We start from the raw sequence: 20,881 nt of genomic DNA on the forward strand, positions 1-20,881 counted from the left end.
GACTTCCCAATATGGAAGGGCTGGGTTTGACCTTGTGAACCTGCTTCTTTTCCTCTATTCCCGCCTTCAGCACTTGCCCTAGATTCAGAGCTCACATACTCCTGTGGGAAGACAAATCCAGAAGGTCAGAAGGCTGCTTACGTGGCTTCAAGGAAGACCCAGGGTGGGATTCCCTTTCCCCTAAAACACATTGGAGGCAGGGTCTCCTGGAGGGGCCAGGACGGGGGGTGGGATTGCAGCTCACCTTCCAGTCCCCTAGCACACTTCCAGCAGTGGCAGCTCTGGCCCCTTCTGTCCTGTTACCTGGATCCTTGCCTGGTCACTCCTCCAGGTGAGAGTTGCCCAGGGAACAGTGAAAGAGAGCTTTGCCTTTTCTCTAGAACAGGTGCCTCTAAGCTCAGCAAAGCATCAGGACAGGTCCAACAGTGAGGGCCCCTGGGGCTATGGCCAGGACAGCTACTTTCCCCCTAAGAGGAAGCCAAGCAGGCAGATTCGGACTCCCCATCCTCAGGCAGCCTTTTTACTGAGGATGGCCGGACAGAAGAAAGGGGCTCCTTTCATAGCTAGATTCCCCCACCCCCACTCAGAACACCAGAAGTTAAATGTCTCTGGCTGACCTGGAATTTGTCCATATCAAGTGTTACTGAAAAATAAATGGGGCCTTGGCTGGAGCTGGGAATCTTTTTGTGAATGCAGAGCTCTTTATTATAGTGGGATTTGTGTTCTGCAGTTGAATCTGTGGCCACAACATGGATTGGTTCCCTCATCTCTCAGAGATCTTCCTCAGCCAGACTGATCCCTTCACTGCTTTTAAGCCTGTGTCAATATGGTGAGGCCAACCCCACCCCCTGCACACACTCTATGAGTTTCTGCAGACCACAGAGCTCTGGGTAGTTTATCCAGTTTGCCCAAATGACTGAGCAAATCACTTCCTACCTCTAAGCCTCAGTTTCCACATCTGTAAAATGGACGTAGTGAGACTGCAGATGAAATTGGGCTTTGTAAACTCTGGAAGGCTGTACCAAAAGAAAAGATAATTATTAATTCTCCACATAGCCAACCTCTCCTGCCCCATTCACCTATCTTTGAAGAAGTATAGTACAGGTGTTAAAAGCACAGGTTTTGGAGTCAAATATGTTAGGTATGAATCCCTGCTCTGCTCCTTACTAGCTATGTGACAAGTAAGTTACTTCATCACTCTAGTTTCAGCTCATCTAGAAAATGATGCTAGTATTATATCTACCGCTCAGGCTGCTTCAAGGATTAAATGAAATAATAATACACATAGCACATTGTGGCACATAGAAAGGGCTCAGCAGAAGGTAGCTACCATCATTACCTGGAACAGTCTCAGGAAAACCTATGGGTGCCGAGCCTCAGAATGGGGCCTGCCCCATGCTTTCTCCAAGCCTCCCTACAGAACTCCACACATGAGCATCTTTCCCTGGAACCAAAGCCTCCTGGGGCAAGAGCTGGCCCCCTCTTTTCCTCTTCCTGGTGCCTCTGGATTCTGAATTTACCATGTCAGGTGGCTCTGTTCTAAAGTGCTTTACATCCTGTCTTGGCTGTTATAGATGATCTGTCTTTGAAAATTATACTAGACAAGTTGATGCTGTTTCAGTTAGGATTTTATCATGTTGTTCTTATTATAAGTGACAGGGAACCCAGCTGAAAATTTCTTAAGCTAAAATGAAAACTTTTTGTTCCTGAAACTAACACAATATTGTAAATCAGCTATACTTCAATTTTTTTAAAAAAAAGAAAACGTTTTTGGTCCCCTTAACTTTTAAAAGTACAGGGGTTTCTTTTGTGGCTGGATCCAGGGGCTCAAACTACATTATCACTGTGTCTCAGCTCTGAGTTGATGCCACTGTAGCAGGCTCTAGTCTGATGGCTGTCAGAGGGTCTAGGCTTATAATCTGTTCGCCTAGAAACTCTCCTTTGGGTCTTCAGGTAACAGGGAGATCTTTGAGAATGGTCTACGGGATGAAGGCTGGGATGTGAAGCCAGAAAAGTGGATGAGAAGAGCAGAGGAGAAAGGGAGGACAACCAAGGAATTTTTATCCCCCTTCCCTTCCCACCCATGCATATTTTGCTCTGATTTTTCTCTTGGGCACACCCTGGAAGTAATGGCCAGTGCCCTGATCTCCTTCACTCACCACCCCTATCCTTGTAGATGCCGAGTCCCCTTCCTCCTCTGGTGCCCTCCCCACCACCCTTAATCCTTCTGGCAGAAAGATTCTTCAAACAGCTGTCCACTGCAGGTGTTATATGTATGCCAGGATTTCTGGCTACACGGTGCCCACAGGTTGGCACTCAGCCCTGAAGACTGTGTCTACTTTGGCAGGTTATTGCAAAGACAAGAGTTATTTCTGTCTTCTTCCTTCACCATAGCCTCATAAAACGAGGCTGGCGGCAGCCCCGCTGGTGTTTTCCAAAGTTGGCTGGGTCTTTTGGATCCATTCCTGTCAGCAGTGATTTTGTTTCATTTCCTGAGATGAGGACAGGCTGTGACCTCAAATCAGACAGCAAAAGAGGAGAGAAAGATGTGGGGGAAATCTCAGTATCTCAAGCAAGAGCACTTGGTAGAAAGAGGCTTGGCTTTGAACCCCTGCTCTGCCCCTTGCTTGCTGTGGGACCTTGGCCAAGTTACCACAGCTCTCTGAGCTCAGTTTATCATCCATCTGGCGGGGCTCTGTGTGGTTTAAATAAGGTAATATGTAAAGCACAGGGCCTGGCACAAAGTGAACCCTCAAGAAATATGAGTCCTAGTCTTCTTTCCTTCCTCTGTACAACAAAGGTAGAGAACCCGGAGAAAGAGCGGCCCTCCAGAGGCCAGGCAAGATCTCTTTCATCTGGAAATACATCTTGGGAGACAGCAAGCTTCTCAGAATGCAGCCCAGTCTCAGCGTGGTGGGTCGGCTTCATATCTCTTTCTGTCACACCCAGCTGGAGGTGAGAAGGCCTCAACTCAGCGCACACTGGTTACCTCTGTCTACCTCAGGAGCACGGGGGCCTCCACCGCCTTCCCCTTAAAGTAACTAAGTATGCTGCTTGGGTGGGACAGTGACGGGTCAGTGGCCCTCACTGGGCAAGCCCTGGGCCTGGGGGCATTGGCAGCAGAGAGGCCAAGGGCCCTATGGAATGTGTAGGTGATCAGGCGTACAGACACTTGCATACCACACACAGAGACACACACACACACACACACACACACACACACACACACACACACACACACACACACACACACACACACACACACAGAATTCGCTCTGACCTATTTTAACCCAGCTCTGCCCTGCCTGGGGAGATAAGTCATTGTGATTATTTTGAGTTCTGTGCTCTCTGAGGCACATGCTGCATGATGGTCAGACTCACCTCGGCCAGGTCTGTGTCTTCATGTCTCATCACGGACTGTCCCACTGACCACAAGAGCTCATGCAAATTACTCACTTTGGGAACCCAATTTCACACTCTGCAAAAGTGAGTGTCTTCACTGGCCTTATTTGCCTACAGCCCTGGACACTACCTCCCTGGAGTCAGAGGGTGGACTTCATCATGCTGGAAACATCAAGCTGAGATGAGCAGTTCTGGAGAATGTGTGATTCTGAGCTCAGCAAGGAGATGTAGTGCCATCCTCACACGTCGGAGGCTGAGGCCTGGAAATAAGGAAAGATGAAGGATTGACAGGTCTCTGTGTATGGGTGCTATTTCTGATCTGAGAATCTTAGGAGATTGGAAGAGCACATTTCTGCTTCCCAGCTCGAGAGGACAGGGGTTCTCAGAAAATCTTATGAGAGAACCCATGTTAGGCATCGTGGCCTTTCATTTCTACTTCAAGCTCTAACTCTTCTGTTCCTAGAACATATCCCACTTTCTGTTTCAGTGAAATGGGAGAAGCTAGCAGAGTGTGAACCCATTTTAATAATGTATCTTGGATTTAACTTCTCTTGTCTCAAATAATGAAAGAAAGATAATAATGATAATGATGATAGTTAACATTTATTGAGCCCATACTACATTCCAGTCAGTTTTCAAAGAGTTTTCCAGGTGTGGACTCCTTTAATTCTCACAATAACCCTATCTAGAAAGTACTGTATCTTTATTTACCATATGAGGAAACTGAGGCACAGAGAGGTTAAGTAACTTGTGCAAGGTCACAGCCATTAAGTGGCAGTGCTGGGATACAAATCCAGGTACTGCAGAGGATATAATGGGAGTCTTGGAGAAAATAAGCATTATGAAACATAAACTTTAGAGAAATCTTTCACTAAGGGAAACAGAGAGAATACATTCTCAGAAAAGTACATTAGGAGTCCTGAGAGAGGGAATATTGGGTAAGTCATGCTGCTTGAGTCCCCTCTGTTCCTTGTTGGAAGCCCTGAGTGAGAGGGTTCACCAAGCCTCTTATAGTTGTACCCACATCATTCAAAACTTCAGCTTTCATGCCCGATGTGGCTGCTAAAATCTGCCTTTCTCAAGCCAAGCCACCTGGACCTAACTTTGGGGTTCTGGGCATATATTCTTGCTTTGCCCGTCATTAGTATCTTGCTGTCTTGTCCACAGTTTTATACAATGAACAGGCATCATATACTGCAGCTACATGGGCACCATGTAATGACAACCAGTTTGTGGTCACGCACAGTGAGTTACACACAAGACTGCAGAGGACTGAGCCCAGCAGACCTGGCCAGGGTCCACCCCAAGCTCACACTCTTCACTGCCACGCTCTTCTGCTGGCCATGACCATGTCAGTCACACATTGCTGGGTCTGTCCTCCCGGGGTCATTGGTTCCATTTCTTGCTCAGCAACTATTAATTTTTTTTCCAACCACAAAGTGTGTATAATAAGGCAAAGCCAGCACCAGAACTCAGATATGAGGTAGGTTTCTATTTGCTTTCTGCACTACACAGGAGAAAGACAGAAAATTCCAAAATTATCCTTCAGTCCTAGGATAGTATACAGGATCAGAGGACAGTCAAGTCAGTGGGGTGAGGTAGATCTTGGAACTTTGTGTGGTAAAAATTACATGAGATTACAGTTTGGGAGTGATTGTTCCTCCCCATTCTTTCAAATATTTATTCCTCTTATCTCAGCAATATGCATCCAGCCTAGCATGGTGACGAGACCAGAACGATGAATGAATGAATGTGTGGGGAGTGTGTGTGAGTGTGTGTGTGTGTATGTGTGTGTGTTTGGACATAGACATGATTCAGAGCATTGCGGATAGTTTGAAAGGACCTGATGACCAATGACTTCTCACCTGGTCATTAGGCATTAGGCCAGGCAGAGGGAAGGAAAAAATCTAAAAAGATACATTCTTGAGAGCTGTATGAAACAACACGACCTCAGTTGTCAAACCACAGCCCTAGCTCCCAGCATCCCATCAGTAACATTTTGTCTTGAATTATGAGCATTTAAGCTCCAACGGCAGTGGGATGACTGAAACAAGGTGTTTTCCATTTACAACTACTAGGTGGCGCCTGTCCTAGGAATTGCAAAACGGCTCGTTCACAACTGGCCTGAGATGAGAGGCCAAGTTCTTTTGGGGGTGTGGGGGTGGAGGTGAGGCGTAGAGGACCTGCCAGGCTTGGTTTCTGAGCCAGTGCCCTGGGAGGGGCCTGGATTCATGGCTCCCGCGATGTGCTCACCCCATCTAAAGTACCAGCTTCTTCCCACCACCTCCTCATTCTCTACCCTTTTACCCTTTTCTATTTTATTTATAACAGTTATCACCCTTGACTTTACACTCTATGTTTATTTATTTTCTGTCTCCCCCCACCAGAATCTAAACTCCATGTGAGCATTTTGCCCATTACAGTATCACCAATTCCTCAATACCAAGCACTTTGTAAGCCCTCAGCAAACATGTTATATAATGAATGAATGAGAAAACATGTAACAAAGAATTATTAGTCACTAAGGCCTGTAGTCACATTCCCCTAATGAGATACTCTGAAAACCAAGCAATGTTGAGTTATGATCATTGTTCACGATAGGTGGGTTTAATTTGTATTTCTTTTATTCAGCGACAGCAACCTGCCTGTGAATTAGAATGGTTTCACCTTCTAAATCTATTTTGATCCTAGTGTCCTCTCTGGAAAGTGATCCCTGCTGAGTGGTTATGTCTTTGTGACTGTCAGTCACAGGAGCAGCCTTGCGGGGCCATTAGGCCCCTGAGGTTGGTCTCCTGCAGGCTGATCAGGACTGCCTGAAGGGAGAGGGAAGCAGAGTACCACAAATATTCAGGACACCCCTGAGCTGGGTGCACAAGCCCCTGGAGCAGATGTTACAGAGAGGAAGCCTCATCAAGGCTTCTAATTTCCTGTGGATGGATGAGCCCTACTGGCCATTCACAGGATCTGGATTCAGAGGCAGCTGTTGGCTTACCTGGCAAGAAGGTCATGGGTAACGGGGCTCCCGCGACTTGGTGAGGAGCCGCTTTACTCCAGCCTTACCTAATCCACGTGCCTCCTAAACACTGGCTAAGAGTGATGTAGACGTGGGTAAGGCTCCCAGGCCCCATCCTGCTGTGTGAAAGGAAGCAGAGATACTGACAGCCCCAGTCAGAGGTATCTAGTCTGAGCGGAGGAGGAGATGGAGGCTAGGCCTGGTGTGGGCGCCCTGGGTTTCCCAGCACCCAGGCCCACCGGCTGCAGCGGTCAGCCGCAGTCAGCAGCCCTGTTACATCTTCCTGCAAAGGTTCTCAAGTCCTTGCTTTGTGTGGCGCAGTCGCTGCCTTTCCCAAGTTTCCACATGACAATTATAAAATCACCTGCAAACCTAAATCCAGTCAGTGCCTACAGACGACACACTTAACAGCTCAGAGAATGATTCAGAGGAAGCAATTTTCCAAAGTGAAGATAATCAGCTGTTTGTGCGAAAAGGCAAGCACTCTTTTATTAGCATTGGAAACTCAGGGGAAACGTGGCTAAATCCATAAAAGCAGCACTTCAGTAAATGGCTCCAGAACAATATGCACAGCTGGAGGGCAGGCCGTGTGCAGGCTCCGCTCCCACCCAGAGTTCTCCCACGGGAACTCGCATTCGTGGAGGGCATGCAAAGCTCAGCTCGGACCTCTTCCTGTTTACTTAATCAGCAGCTCCTGGAAGTTCTGTCCCTGTGGCCACACAGGGACCCCAGAATTCAGAGTTCCCTGGTCTTCTTTTACCTACATACTTTTCCCGGGTGATCTCAACCCATCTCATTCTTCATTCTGTGACATTAGAATTCATATTCCAGCCCTGAGCTCTCCTGGGATCTGTTGCCTATTTGAACTCATTATCTGGGTATCTAATAGTCATCTCCTACTTAGAATGGCCAAAACTGAACTCTTGATCTTCTCTTCTTTTCCAATGTCTTATTAGTGCATAAGAAATAACCAAGTGACTCAAAACCTAGTGACTTAGAACAACAACAATCATTGATTTTGCTCAGAAGTCTGTCATTTTGGTTTGGATCAACAAGGACTGCTCGGTGAAGCATCAGCTGGAGAATCCATACCTAAGTTAGCCCATTCACTCAGCTGGCAAGTTTTGCTGTCACCTGGGAGTCAGCTGGGCTGTGAGCTGGCGGGGCCTTGGTTCAACTGTTCACATGGCCTCTCCACAAGCTGCTATGGCTTCCTCAAGGCATGGTGACTGAGGTCCCAGTGAGTTTCCCAAGAAGAGGAAGTGGAAATTGCCAGTGTCTGAAGTCCTGGGCCCAAATGTTACTTCTGCTATGTGTATTGGTTAAGCAGTCACAGATCCCAGATTTAGGAAGGGTAAAAGACCCCCAAGTTTCCATGGGAGGAACATCAAAGAATTTGTAGATGAGTTTTAAAATTGTCGCATGTCCCAAACCTGCTCCCCCTGCAGTATCCTCCATCTCCCAGTTGCTCAGGCAACTAGAGGTCATCTTTAGTTGCTGTCTTTTCCTTCCTCTTCCATCTAGGCAGCAGCAAGTTCTGCTGACTCTCTCCCCAAACAGTCCAGAATCCTCCTATTCTCTCCTCTCCACTACTAGCACCTCAGCCCAGACAACCTCAGCTCCCACTGGATGGCTGCTTGGTTTGTTAACTGCTCTCTGCCTCCAATGCCTACTTTCTAAAATCTATTCTCATGTAGTACTCAGAGCTACCTTTTAAAAACATAAATCAGATCATCCCACTTTTCTGTTTAAACCCCTCCAAAAGTTTCACAACATATTTAGAATTAAACCCAAGGCCCCCATTCTGGATTCCAAAACCCAATGTGCTCTGGCCCCTGTCCAGTTTCCTGGCCTCATCTTGTACCACTTGCCTTCGCACTAGGCTGTGACCTACACACATGCTTGTTCTTGCCTGATAGCATTTGCACTTGGCTTTCCTTGATCTGGAATGTCCCTCCTCCTGATTTTCCCAAGGCTAGTTTCTTCTTGCCATTTATTTTTCAGTTGAAATATCATTTCCCCAGGGAGACCTCCACAATTCCCAAACCTAACGCAGCCATGCAGTTGTCTGTTACATTAACCTATTTTAATTTTCAGCTTACTGAATTTTCAGCTTACTTAATTTTCAGCTTAACTTACTACTAGCTGATACTTTTCATGTTGATATGTTCATTGTCTGTCTCCTCCCTCTAAAATGTAAGCTCTAAAATAACAAGACCTTGTCTGTCTTGTCACAGCGTGTCCCTAGGGCCTAGGATAGTGCCTGGCAAAGAGCAGATGTTGGATAATTATGTATAAGGCTTTAGCAGGGAGCAACAGTAGCCCCTGCTAGCCAGTCTTCCAACAGGACCACAGAGCCTCTTAGAGTGGTTGATGGGTACAGAGAGGAAGATTCAGGAGGGCCTCAGTGGCTCGTGCATGGGCTGGCTCCTGAGGGATGCTTCACAGAGACCAGGTTTAGGCAGCCTCCTTCCAACCCCCAGTGTACTGCCAGCCTTAGCCTTCTCCTGAAATCAGCGATACAGAATCAGACAGTCTTAAACACAAAGTTACTAACATGCTTGGACAGGATGGTGCAATTCTGCTCACCTCACTTCCACATCAGTCAGGTCATTAACTCATGTTATATTACATTTGAATTTTCCTCTTATGGTCAGACTCAGAAATGTAGTTCAAGTTCTGGCATGACAAATTCCAAGTACTTGTATTAATGATTATTTTTTAAAATAAAGACGTTCAAATTTTTGAAGGAAAACTTGAGATGGGTGTTTAGGACCATCCAAATAAAGAAGAAAAATTTGATTAGATAGGTTATAAAAAAAACCACTGAGGTGAAAAGTGAGTTCAACAATAAATGAGATAGTCTTTGTTTTCTTTAAAAATATTTGTTAACCTATTTTTGTACTTTGGCATAGGGAATTGATGGTGTACAGAGTTAGTTTGTTATTGAAATTAAACACTATGGTTGTGTGTGGTCAGCCTAATCATTAGGGAAATGGCAGCTTGTTTGATAGGGTTCTTTTTTATTCACTTTTTTATTCACCTGTGGATTTCAATTTTTAAAAATTCAATAATATTGAAAAATCAAGTTCCTATGGGAGAAAAGGATTGTGAGGGCCCATGGGGCTGCCTGAAAGTGAGAGGGTTCTGCGGTACTTAGAGGCCAGGATTTGTGTAGCTGCTTCTGGCAGTGGTGTGAGCACTCAGGGAGAGAGACCACCCTGAACAGTGGCGCTTGTGCCTTCAGAGCCGGGTCGGTCTCTGACCTTGGAGATGGGGAAGGAAGGCAAACGTGAGAAGCGGGTCTGCCCCATGTCCCACCTGGACCTGGGACACCCTGGAGGGGGAAGCCCATGGTGAGAAAGGACCCTTGGCGGTACGGACTGAGGGTTTGTGAAGTCTCCTTTTCATGATGACAGATGATTCTCATCTATCAAGGAGATCACATCCAATCTGAACTCTCCAGGCCCTACTGGGGTGCCCAGGTTGTGTCTGAAAGCACAGCTGGGGGTGTAAGACTAGCTCTGTGCACTTGCTACGAGGTGGAAACTGGAACAAGGAAGGCCATCAATAGGTCTACATGAGGATGTCTGTGGAAGTGCTTAGTTTCTATCTTCTGATTTCAAATTCTTTCTGCTTTAAGTCTTTTTTAGTGATCTCTGCTTAGAACTCAAGCTGCTGGGATCAAACTTAGGTCACACAGCCTGGAGAAGGCTGTGCAGAAACCAAGTCCTCCCAGGTCTCGGGCAGGTGGATGGTACCTGGATAGCTCTCCCTCCCCTTGTCCTGCTCTGCCTGGTCAGAGCCTGCATCTGACTGCAGAGGGCTCCCTGACAGAGGGCTCTGCTGGAAGAAGGTGACGTTTCGGACAAGGCAGCCCTTCTGGGGCCTCCCTTCCAGGAAGAGGAGTGAGGACCAAGAAGGACAAGTGAGTCTCACCTGCGCTGACTGAAGTCCCACTCAGCCAGCACTTGATGAATCCAAGACATCTGCCCACAGCAGTCAGAAGGGGTAAGACTCAATGCCGTTCTCAGTCCACATCCACAACGCTGGGAAAGAAAAACCAAGTTCCATTTACCAAAATATCTGTATTATCTATAAAAATTGAACTCTAACCAGTCACTGCTACTAGAGGCAGCATTATCCGACTCTGCTGGCTGCAGAAACAGATGGCTGTGTCCCACCAGCCCATGGGCCGAACATTGTGCCGAGTGGCACGTGGGCAGACTCATTTGTAAGGCCTCAAAAACCTGGACACTTTGGAACGTAGCAATCGGATGAAGGATCTTGGAAACATTTCTCGGGACTCCTGGGCTGTGTACTTGAAATAGTTCTGGGGGTGGGCCAGGACATCAAACAGAGCCTTGATCAGTTTCTTATCCTAAAAAGAACAGAATTTTTGTTACTGGGCCAAAATATTTAAACATTACAACATTGAAGTATAACATCTCACGGTTAGGCAATAGGTTGATTAGCTGAAAAACACTTTGTGAAAATTGTTTCTCTGATTTTTTTTTTTGAAAATTTTTTTGGGAGGGAGGGTAATTAAGTTTGTTTGATTATTTAATGGAGGTACTGGGGACTGAACCCAGGACCTCATGCATGCTAAGCATGCGCTCTACCATTGAGCTATACCCATCCCCAGCCTCTGATTTTAATCTTTTTACAATTTTTATTTTTCCTAATTATCTACAAAAAGCACATATTACTTGTATAAAAGAAAATTTGATACATAAAAAATTTTTTTTCTAAACCAGATGACAACTTTGGAATTTGGGGAATATTTATAGGGTTTGTGGTGTGGCAACTGTTTATTTATACTTATAAGTATCTAAAATTTGGTGAACTTCAGCCTTGAAGGATGAACAAGAAGCCAAGAATCTTCAACTATTTGGAGAATGAACATGAAAACACTATTTGCCACTGGCTTGGATTTATGATAAACAAGTTTCCCACTGCTCCTCCACATATTTCTAAATGAAAAACATACAACTTTACTTGACAACACTAAAAACTGCCACTAGAACTTAAAAAAAAAAAATCTGGTAAGATACAAAACTGACCTCAGCCCAGAGCAGGCTTACTGTCTGAAAGGTAGCAATATGGTGCAGCGGGAAATCCTTCCTCAGTGGTGCTTGGAGAGCCCTTTGGGTGACTACTGTGCCCATTTTAGGCACATACTCACCTTAAGTATTTCCTGATGGTTCTCAGATGCGTAGAGCCTGCCATCTCGAACTATGTCTTCAATGAGTTCCTGGTAGTCCTCTGTTTGCATAAAGGACATATTTTGCATTTGTATGGCTTAGTTATTTGTCAGCTCACTCTTTCTTTCATTTTAAAATAAGGTTCTGAGAAATGCCTCCTCTGTAGCTGCCATGAGAACAATGACCCCTCTGGTACTAAGAAGGCAATAGGAGAGAACTTCCACAACCCCACCACCTCCACTCACCCACTGGCATCTGCACCCACCTTTCCTGTTCCTTCTTCCCTCAGACGAGCCCTCTGTGCAGCCAAGGCCCATCCCTCCATTTTGCTTACCCTCTATCTTCTCTCACCAGATCAAGCGCACTGTCCCTGTCCCACTGTCCTTCCTTTCCTACAATGAACATGTTCTCTCTCTGCATCTTTCCCATCAGCATGCAAACATGCTGTTATGTCTCCAATTAAAAAGACCCTCTCTGAATGATGGAAATGTTAGCCATCTTGATTGTGTGATGGTTTCATAGGTGTATACTGTTACCAAAATTCATCAAATTGTACATCTGAAATACGTGTAGTTTACTGTACAGGAATCATACCACAATAAAGATGGTTAAAAAAAAAAAAAAGACCCTCTCTTGACCTTACTTCTACCTCCAGCTTCCATCCACGTCTCTGTTCCCCTTTGTAGCAAAACTCCTTGAAAGAAGTGTCAACACTCACTGTCTCTAATTCTTTTCTTTTCTCTCTCAAACCCAGTCCCACCAACCCTGGTCCCCACCATTCCTGCAAAACTCTTGTTGGGTTCACCAGTGATCTCCATGTTGCTATGTCCCAAAGGTCAACTCTTGGTCCACATATTCCTTGATGTTATCAGTAGCATTTCAAGGTTTAGCCTGTTTCTTACAATCATAATTCAAATCAAGCATATACAAAACACAATATTTTTCAAATGCCAGGCAGAAAATAATGCCTCTTTGTATGTATATCATGTGCAACAAAACCAAACAAATCATAAGAACATCATTGGAACTGTGTGGGAGGAGTTCTTGAAAATGTTTCTCCTAGTCAAGGAAGGGTAGATGGAAATTCATAGGATAATACAATCACTAATTTCACGCATGTACAATATCTCTGGTACCCTATTCATGTGGTCTCTTCTGATCCTTTTATTTTAGTGAACATAAAATATGTCACATATGAGTAAGGGCACGTTTTCTTTAATCTTGAATTCCTCTGCTGCAGTCTCCACCTCAAATCCGTAGCTCCCTCTGATGTTGGGAGTTCACCATTAGGGAGTTCACAGCACCATGCCCGCTGCTGTGCTGGAGAGCTCTTTGCCACTACGCCAAATGCTTCCAGACTGCCATCTTTTAAGATTCCCTCTGCTTTTAAGAACTACTGTGTCTCCTCACTTGCTCCAACCATCATGAGAAAAGCACTCAAGTGTTGTAGATAAGAACTGGAGTCCCAAAGTCCCCTGCAACTTTGTCCTGCTGTAATCTTGAGCCAGTTACTTAAATCTCTAAGCCAGAGTGGCCTCCTGTGTACAATCAGGAAAGGGTCGTGTCTACCGCATGGGCAGCTGCGAGGAATGTGCGGTGTCGAGGGCACTCAGGACGTGCCTGGGCCTCATAAGCTCAGCACAGGTCAGCGAGGCTACCGCGCTCCCTGCTCTCCCGGCCAGTGGGCTAGCCTGTGGCAGCCTCAGCTGCCCCTTCTCAATGTGATTTCTATTCTTCTGGGCTTGAAACCACATATCAAACTTGTCTGAATTAGATGTTGAAGTTAAAAATTAAATAGGCTCTGAGCGAGGACCCGAAAAGGCCTCTGCATGGCCAAAGCAGCAGTTGTTGCTTTTTAATTTTCAATTTATTTATTTTTACTTTCTTGTTTTTTTGTTTTGTTTGGGAGAGGGGATTAGGTTTTTTTGTTTGTTTGCTTGATTTAGTGGAGGTACTGGGGATTGAACCCAGGACCTTATGCATGCTAAGCACACTACAACTGAGCAATACCCTCCCCTTTCCTTCCCCCCAAAGAAGCCGTTTTCAACTTTTTTCTGCTGTGACGTGTGCCAGGCACACTCTCATGGGCCTAACCAGGGTTATGTGTAGCATCCTCTGGTTCGAGCTACAACTCTTTATTTGAATTAAAAAAAAATCAAGACATTTTCATGCGACACAGAGTTGAAAACACCTGGACAAAAGTGTATGAGTTTTGGTGACATTTACTCTGGAGTCTCCGTGGCTTTTTGGTTCCTTCCTGATTCCAGAAAGGGAGGCTGTCAGCTGGCTGCCATCAGGGAGATAAGGTTCTCTGTGTCTCAGCAAAGCACATGGGAGCCACGTGTCTCCACCTAGGAGTCTGATACCAAGAGCCCTTGTCTCGGTGTCTGACATGGTTTCAGGCACAGGGATGATGATTCTAGCTTTTGTCACATGTAAATAAACTCTGTGAGGTGTTTTAAGGAAATCCATAGAATACTGTCTTTCCAAAACACCTACTTTTGGCACTTGCCTGCCTAAAAACCTTCAATGGCCCCCTAAAAGATTAGGTCTACCCTCCTGAGCTTGGCACTCAAGGCTCTTCACAGCCTAACCCCACCCTATTCTAATCTCATTCTCCTGCTAAGCCCTATGCACCTTACCAACTAGCCAAATCAGGCTTTTCATCAGCCCCCAACATGCTGAATACTCCATCCTTTGGCCTATGTCACTCCCTTTCTTTGAATGTTCTTCCTCCTATTTATATGAAAATTTATATATTCTTTCAAGACCCAAATCTCTTGAGGATTTGCTCTACCCTTTCCAAAAACCCATGCAAAATTAACTGCTGCCCCTTCCTCTCCTCACACAGAGCTTTGTCCATGCCCATTATAGCATCTATGACACTATATGCTTTTTTGTGTCTGTGTCACTAACCATGTTGTCTCCAGCACCTCACCCAATATCTGGCATAGTAGATGCTCATTAAATATTTGTTGCATGAAAAAAATATTTGTTGCATGGATGAATGAGTACATTCATGATGAACAGATGATTCTTCCCCCAGTAGATCAGGAGGTCCCCCAGGACAAGGTCCAATTCATTTTGTATTCCTAGTAAATGTTTGTTACCCAAGGCTCAGTGCTAAGTAGGGCCCCAGGGCTCACATGGGCCACCCCTTCATTTAACAAGAAGAAAATAAAACCAGAGAAGTCATCTAACTTGCCCCAAATCACACAGCAAATTAGTGGCAGAGAGTGGACCAGAACTCAGGTCTTTTCCCCCTCCTTAGGATTCCGTATAGCAAAAGCCACAATTGTAATAAGTTATTATTTATTGAGCATCTACCATGTGCCAGGCACCACACCAAGTCCTCTGTGGATTATCCCACAGAACTCTTACATTAAGTCTAGTGACTATCCTCATTTACATATTAAGAAAATGAAGCTTAGAGATGTAAGTAGCATAACACAAAATCACAGAAGAGATCATACCCAGCCTGGCTGACTCCAACGCCTATGTTCTTACCCACCCAACTATGCTCACTTTTATTTACTTTCTAAAACATCTTTCTATCCCTGCAGTCAGTGTGCCCGAATGCCTGTTGAAAATTTGGCACCTGTGAGTCAGCAGTGTCCTTTCTCCTTATCCTGCCCCCTTTCTGAGCATGTGTGCCTGTCAGCAGTTCACCAGCTAGCCCAGAAGTTGGCTGTGTTCAAAGCAGAGAAGCTTCTCACACACGTGGCAGACTGAGTTTCACAGCGCTTACCATCATACGTCACATACGGGACCTGGAACCCTCTGGCGCTATTCCCTTCATTGGACTTAAATTGAATCCACAGCCTCTTGGATCTGGAGGTGAAGGCGATGGGGCGTTCGTAGGTCTGGCAGGTTTCATACGTTGTCACAGAATTGGACGAAGCTGCCAAGGGAAATTGGGGGGGGGGACAGGGTTCGAGACTCATCACTGAGCCTGCAGACAGTGAACACTCATCTTTCACTCACAGCACACCACTCACATCGCAAATCAAGTTATGCTGAAGGGCTCTTCAGGACCAGCTGAGCCATTGAAAGGGCCACAGTCCCGGAAATCGTGTAGATGTAGCTGGTGATTGTTGGCCCCAGGGAAGGCTCACTGGCAGGCCCACGGCTGGCAAACAGCAGCAGCCCAGGCTGCAGCAGCCACTGAAGGAGCTGAGGACACAGCCCTCATGTTCCAGAGCCAACCTGCTGTAACCTGGTGGTAATCACCACCACTCGCTGCACGCTTCCTGAGACCAGGCAGCGTGCTAGCACTTTATCTCGCTCAAACCCCTGAAAAACATAGGAAGTTCTCACTTACAGAGGGATTCAATACTTGCCCAGGGTCACACAGCCAGTATGTGGAAAAAAATCAGGATTCAAACCCACACCTGACTTCAGACATTGTAACCACTAATAAGACATAGCAAACAACTAGTGGCTCCCTGTGTCATTATTATTCCAAGTGCTTTACAACTACAAACTCATTTCTTCCTCATGATAACCCTATGAGGTAGCAGCTCTTATTGTCCTCACTTTAACAATGAGCAATCTGAGGCACAGAAAGTTCCAGAATGTATTCCCAAGATCACAGAACTAATAAGAGGTGGGGCTGGGATTCAGATCCAGACAGCCTGGCTACAGAGCCCCCTCACTACACTGCCTCTAAGCAGCATCCCTTTCTGGGCACATGGTCATGAATCAGGCTGGACCATGCCCTTGGCCTTGGTCAGTTCCCAAGCCACAAGCTACTTCCCAGGGTGAGGCAAGTGTCTGGGATCAGCTCTGCGTGAGCTTCACTGACACTCCATGTCCTTGTGGACGAGGGTCCCCAATGAGCACCAAGGGGAAAACTGACTTGCGGGATCACTGCCTCTAGGGTTCAGCAAGAGGCCTCAACGTGTGTTTTTGGTCTAAATTTTGTTTCTTGGCAAACTCTATAAACTCACATCCCATCTCTGTTTGAATACAGAGGTGACATTCCAGAACTGCTTCTCCCATTTAAGCCAGGCAGCATGCCACCAGGCTTCCCAGCTGACCTCAGAAGGGGAGGGCAGCAGACAGGTGAGACGCACCAGTTTTCCGCATCACCAGGTAGTCTCCACAGTCGTCCTCTATGGGCAGGAAGATCTCAGGGACCACGATCAAGATGCGGCGCTTAGGTGGTGGGTTGATGGTCCAGGTACACTCGGTGTTGGCTGGGTAATTGCCTGGGTAGTTTGGGGACTCAATGTATCCGGTGAAATCTCCCAGCTCCCCTCCACATCTTCTGTCTGGAAGAGGAAATGCCCTGAGTTATGAAGGCACGACACAGCCGTCATTCTGTCCTGACCAGAGCCAGCTCAGCTGAGGAGAGTCACTGCGTCCCTATGGCCCTCAAGGAACAGAGCCTGGAGATGTGTCTACCCCATAGTGCCCAGGACCCCCTGGGAGCCCACACAGAGCCCACCCCTCCGAGTTCCCAGGGTACATTTTCTCATTAACTTGAAGGCATTCAAGGTCAGAGACAGGTGTTTATGAAACCAAAGGGTAACTTTAGTTTTCCGATTTTGTTTACACAGTCCAAGTGCCAGGAGAACCCATGGCATAAGACTCGTAGGTCTTTCAAAATAAGGAGAATAGAGCTACTGCTCAGCAGAGGAAATCCGACCCTTTCCTAGTGATCTTTGACGAGGACGTGACAGCCATATTCTTTTATGTTTCTCTCTGGTCAAGGCCATGCTTTATTTTTAAGTGAAGAAGAGAATTCCATTTAGCTCTCAGTCAGTATGGGGCATGCTGGATACTCACCTCTAGCACCAAAGGCAAGGAGCACACACACTTGTGGGTACACACACACACACACACACCACCTCAGCCATATCTTCATTCATTGAACCTCCACTCATCCAACAAATATTCTTGTCTTCAAGGAGCTTATTGTTTAAAACTGTCAGGTGAACCTGGGCAGAAGAAGAGGTTGAAGGGATAACCTTTCTTCTCTGATTGTAACTGGGATTTATTCTTCTCAGTAGAAAAAAATAAAATAAAGAGACTTTTGTTCCTGGATCAAAAAGCAGGAGGGGAGAGTCATGGAGTCAAGAAAACTGCATCCCAGCCCGAAGGGCGACCTGTGGCTCCGAAGAGCCAACCAAGGACCAGGGGTGGGAAGACAAGGAAACAGATTCCGTCTTGGTGGGGGGAAGAATCTTGTCACACTGTAAACTTCCCAAATCTAACCTACCAACAGACGAGGATATTCCGAGTAGCAGAAAGCTCCTTGTCAAGGCAGGGGCTCTCTCTGCAATCCCACCACCCGTGCTGTCTGCAGGGCCAGGGACTTATTCTGCTTGGAGTGCCTGGCACATAACAGGTCCTCAAGCAATGCTTGCTGAACTCAGCTGAACTGAAGTTTTGCTCTTGGGAGGAAATTACAGCAAGTGCAGTGTGTGCATGTGCCTGGAGAAGGAGTCTGGATGAACACCGGTGAGCACCTGCAGACCAAGCCCTGCTCTCCTCAGCGCCCATCTGCAGAGCCATGAGCTGAGCTAACAACATCTCTGTGGTCCTGAACCTACCTGGTTCCAGCCCCCATCCCACCCCCACCCAGGAACATACCGTCTTAATCAGAACTGTGAAAAGGGACCTACTTTTACAGTGGATTATGTTTGTGGAGCCATCAAAGTCAGTTGTGGTATTTCCTGGGCAGGAAACACAATTATTTTTTCCAAATTCAGGCTGGTATGTTCCTGCTGGGCACCGAATACATCGGTGGGTGGTGGTGTTGTAGAAATGTCCAGGTGAACATTGAACTGTGGGGGTGGGGGAGGGTGGAGAAGGGAGAAAGAGACCATGTTTTTATCAAATGCAACACAAAAGGTTTCACAGTTCGTGAAAGAAATGTTCATGCTCAAATGAAGTACTGCTTTCCTACTAATCTGGGGCTGATCCACACTTAATTCCCTAAATAGCCAGCTTGGGTGGGACTTGTGACTCATGACACTGAGAAAAACACAAAGGGAAAAAGGTACGGGTGTATCTTCTGAGTTTACGGTCCATGCAATGCTCACAGCTAGAGTCTTCATGCACAGGGTGCTTGTGAGCGTGCAGGGTGTAGATCTGACACCAGGCTCCTGCAGGGACAGTGGAGTGGGGCCCTGGAGAAGGGGTAGGGCCTGTCTGCAGGGGCGCGCTCCAGGTAAGGGTGTGGACATAGAGGGAGCTGTGGACTAAACCTGCCCATCCTCCCTGGTCGGTGGTCCCTGCAGTCAGCCCCGTCTGAAGGAGCCAAGGTGGCTGGAGGTGGGCAGTGGGGGACAGTGTCTAGGAGTTCTCGTGCCCCTTGCACATCCTGCAGGGGCAAATGGCCCTGGAGACCTGGCCTCCCTGTCACTGGGGCACCACACGGGGCATCTCGGGGCTGGGCTTGATCAGATCTCTACCAGACCCCCACGGTTCTCCAAAGGGGAATTCAGTTTCAGGAAAAGGCAAGCTGCTAAGTCCTCACCTCTGGTTTCACAGTCCTGGAAGGAAGTGGCTCCCAGGTGTTTGGTGGGGAGGCCTCCTCCACAGGGAAAGCAGGAAGTACGGCCGGCTTCAGGCTGGAATGTGCCCAAGGCACACAGCTGGCAGGGTGCAAAGCCATCCGCGGAATATTCACCAGGTTGGCACAGACCTGGGGGGATGAATGACCCTAGGTGAGCAAGGCCTCCAGGGAAGTTGAGATCAGAGAGATGGGCTCAGGCCTGTCACCCTGTGCTGACCTCAGCTCCCACCTCAGTGAGGAGAGCCTGTCCTGCCCTGCTGCTGACCCTGTCTAGGTCACACAAGAGTGCCTGAAGCTGACATGCAGGGCTACACAGCACAGTGCAAAGGTGGAAGCCAAGGATAACAGGTCAAAGATATGGTAGGAGTCACACGGTCAATCTGAGGATCTGATTTTTAAACCAGAAAAGGTCCTGTAGTTGATTTTGGAGTCATGAAGGTGGGAACTAAAGCTGGGATTCACTGGAAGGGGAGGCAGGGCTCCGGTGCACTCTGCCGTGGACATCCCCTACAAATCGCCACATCAAATCACACCTTTCATTTGAGTCCACAGAGTGTCAGTACAGCTGTCCCTTCTGTTTAATAAAGACAGTTACCAATAAAATAAATAAGTCCGCAGAACCTAAGTACGAGTGGTTCCAGAGTTAAAATTTTATTAGAGACAAATAAAAACTCTTAAAACTGAGTTTTAACAAAATAACCAGATGAACATATTTTAAAAAAATCAATAAGCTCTGACTTTGAGACTAAAGCTGGAAGAATAATCAGGGCTACTTTCTCCATTTTTTGACACTTTCAGGCAGCCCCTACACACTGGGGGATCACTCAGGTGATATCTATATACAGTGATTCAATATGCAGTTGCAACATTTACACATTTTTTTCTGCCAAGGTATTCTATAAGATCATTTATTTGTTCAAGTGAGCATCAGTGCAGCATGTGTCAGGCACAGAACTAGGCTCTGAGAGCCAAGAATGAGCCCAGTACAGTCCCTGCTCGTAGGAATTCCATGGTGCAGAGTGCATCATCTGCACTGAAATGCTACTTATGCCTTCCATCTACACAATGATACCAGAGACTGCAGGAGGAAGAAGGGGCAGACAGAATTCTTACCTCCACATTCAGACACATTCCAAGCTTCCAGGGTCTTTAGGGCCCCAGGATTTTCTGGTCTTGGGCATGGTTCACATGTGACTTGTCCCTCCTCAGTTTGGTAGGTTCCGTTTGGACATAAAATGCAGCGTTCTTGTGCTCCATCATAATATGTCCCAGCCCTGCAACTGACTAGCCAAAGGGGGAAATGATCTGGTCAGTGAGGGACAGAGGCCAAGGAAGGATAATGTGAGTGCCAGAGATGAAGGTAAACAGATGGCTTTGACCCAACACCTCCCCAATCAACCCCTCTGAATACAGAATGTGTGCCACCTCTGGGTTCCCTGAGCACACCCCTCTGCCAAGATCCTTGTCATTCACTGTAAAAGGCATTTACAGGTCCTCTCTCCCTAGACCATGAGCTTCTTGGGAACCAGGATCACAGTGGCCCTAATTATTTTTGAGCACAAGCACTTAATGACATTCCCTACTTAACAAGGCTGTCAGAAGGAGTAAAAAGGTGAAAATAATTCATTAAATATAGGGCTGGTGCTGGAAGAATAGAGGGGGTGCTGTTAATTCTGGCTGGTGGCATCTCGGAAGGCTTCCTAGAAGAAGCCACGTTTGTGTCAGGCCTTGAAGGAT

General features: G+C 46.7%; 1 protein-coding gene across 7 annotated transcripts in view; it reads right to left on the reverse strand.

Moving 5' to 3' along the window:
• Window positions 1-6,878: 6,878 nt before the first annotated feature.
• Window positions 6,879-20,881, reverse strand: part of SCUBE2 (signal peptide, CUB domain and EGF like domain containing 2) — a 61,650-nt gene continuing 47,647 nt past the window's right edge. For all 7 annotated transcript variants that reach the window (XM_072969475.1, XM_072969473.1, XM_072969474.1 and 4 more), the window contains 7 exons: window positions 20,258-20,428; window positions 19,106-19,273; window positions 18,249-18,410; window positions 16,695-16,892; window positions 15,368-15,520; window positions 11,601-11,680; window positions 6,879-10,796 (listed from right to left, as the gene is read on the reverse strand). In XM_072969475.1, the coding sequence (XP_072825576.1) occupies window positions 10,644-10,796; window positions 11,601-11,680; window positions 15,368-15,520; window positions 16,695-16,892; window positions 18,249-18,410; window positions 19,106-19,273; window positions 20,258-20,428 (1,085 nt within the window). In that variant the 3' untranslated portion in view covers window positions 6,879-10,643. The remainder of the gene's footprint in view (window positions 10,797-11,600; window positions 11,681-15,367; window positions 15,521-16,694; window positions 16,893-18,248; window positions 18,411-19,105; window positions 19,274-20,257; window positions 20,429-20,881) is intronic.

This window comes from Vicugna pacos, chromosome 10, assembly GCF_048564905.1.
Source record: "Vicugna pacos chromosome 10, VicPac4, whole genome shotgun sequence".
Taxonomy (NCBI): domain Eukaryota; kingdom Metazoa; phylum Chordata; class Mammalia; order Artiodactyla; family Camelidae; genus Vicugna; species Vicugna pacos.